Here is a 2,053-nt window from a genome sequence, read left to right as displayed (position 1 = left end):
GGGTTGACATGAGACATCTCTTGGACACAAACACATTCGAAGCAGAGCTTGAGCTCTGGAAAAAGATTGTATATGAAGTCAAGCTAAATATTTCACCCGGTTCATCGTGCCATTGTACTGAACCGGGTTGGTTTAGGGTTTGTTTCGCCAACATGAGTGAAGATACACTCGATTTGGCGATGAAGAGGCTCAAAGAGTACGTAGAGTCGACAGATAGTAGAAGAATGATATCCAAAAGCAGCCATGAAAGGATCAAGAGTTTGAGGAAGAGGACTGTCTCTAACTGGGTTTTCCGGGTTTCATGGACCGACCGTGTACCTGATGAACGATGAAACTAAATTCATCGTCCCAAGTTAAGACAAAGCAAATCTTCCTACACCTATTCATTTGAAAATACATAATTCGTTTTTTAATATTGGGAAAATGTATATTACATTATATACATTTTCTTGAATATTATTCACTATATTCTTTTTAATTTTTTTTTTAATATCACTATATTATATTAATTTCTTTATATTATATCTGTTTGGCTGAGAATTTGTAAGCCAATTTTTTATTTGGATGTATCATTAAGTGCACTTGATCCAAATTTCGATTTGTAATGGCTATATTTATATATCTATCTCCTGTAATGTCAATAAAGGCTAGCTACGTGTATATCCATGAAAATGTTAATACGTATATGTCAATTTTCTAAAAGAATTGTTTACATGTAATAGTTCATAAATTTTTATATCTCTTGCAGTGCACAAATATCAACCATGTACGTATATATATATATATATATATATATATATATATATATAACACATTAATTTTACAATTTGTATTGTATTTCAATCTAGTCAACGTTCAGAAATTTTCTTAAGTGACGTGTAATAGGTTCTTCTTTGAGTCAAATGATCGTTAAGTAACAGAAACTAGTTTTGATCAAAAAAAAAAAAAAAAGGTAACAGAAACTAGTTAAATTGCAACGGAGAAAACCAATATAATACATAGTCAAAGACTCAGTCCTAGCCTCCTAGGCCAACTTAGTTTACTTTAATGGAACAAAATATATAGGAAAACAGTTCGGGGACATCTGATAAAAAACAGTTCGGAGTAACATATACAGTACTCCTAAATCTGGCTTCTAAAATTTTTTAAAACAAACAAACACATGAAAGTTAATTTCGATTTGTTCAAAATTTATTTTTGTGTCAACTTCTCGTTTTTCACTTGTCAGCAATAATAGTACTTTATCAATCTAATTAAAGCCTAAGATATATTATGAATCAAGTAACTCTTTATCTAAAGTATAGTCGATCATTTATCAATTTATCATATATACCGGTCAAAGATTATGATGCTTTTTTCGTAGACATGATATTCTCCTCAAACTAAATTATTCCAAAAACTACATGTGCTTTGTTACCTTTTTGTTGGTACTACTACGAACGAAATAATCGAATTCATACTACGTAGATTTAATAAAATATCGTTCATCAACTTTTTTCTTTATAAAAAAAATAACAGAAATAAAATCTAACAAGATATCCAGTATGACGAACGATTTTGTTCCCTTTTGTATCAAAACCGGAGAAATCGGCCGTAAAAAACATATAATGATCCTTACATGTGAGGATCATTATATTGGTCGTTGGGTTGTATAACATAAGGTATTTTCCAATTACAGAGATAATATATAGACACGTAATATTGATTTTGAGAATTTTGGTTGATATTCTTATGATCTGAGAATTTCTAATCAGTGATGTTATTGATTGCATACGACCCATCCAGAACTTGTCCTCTGTATTATCGACCGAATATATGGTCTTACTAAAGAAAAATATTAAATTTTGAGATTTGTTTGAGGTGGTCTCGATCGATATGATTCAGATCACAAATATCTATAAGAACAAGCAATCTGGTCGGTTGGTTTTATAACGCTAGATCGAAATCGTCGATATTCACATATTTTAGTTAGGGAATGATCCCTTGTCATTGTTTGACATTTGTTCAAAATAAAACAAATTCTTAATTATACATTTTAGGCTTTAATGTAACT

At 30.4% G+C, this 2,053-nt stretch overlaps 1 protein-coding gene across 1 annotated transcript in view; it reads left to right on the top strand.

Moving 5' to 3' along the window:
- LOC104711491 (1-aminocyclopropane-1-carboxylate synthase 9) overlaps positions 1-662 on the top strand; it is a 2,956-nt gene extending 2,294 nt beyond the window's left edge. The window contains exon 5 of the mRNA XM_010428192.1: positions 188-662. Within this exon, the coding sequence (XP_010426494.1) occupies positions 188-332 (145 nt within the window). The 3' untranslated portion in view covers positions 333-662. The remainder of the gene's footprint in view (positions 1-187) is intronic.

The sequence above is a fragment of the Camelina sativa genome, chromosome 9 (genome assembly GCF_000633955.1).
Source record: "Camelina sativa cultivar DH55 chromosome 9, Cs, whole genome shotgun sequence".
NCBI classification, from domain to species: Eukaryota; Viridiplantae; Streptophyta; class Magnoliopsida; order Brassicales; family Brassicaceae; genus Camelina; species Camelina sativa.
This window is presented reverse-complemented; position numbering and strand designations above follow the sequence as displayed.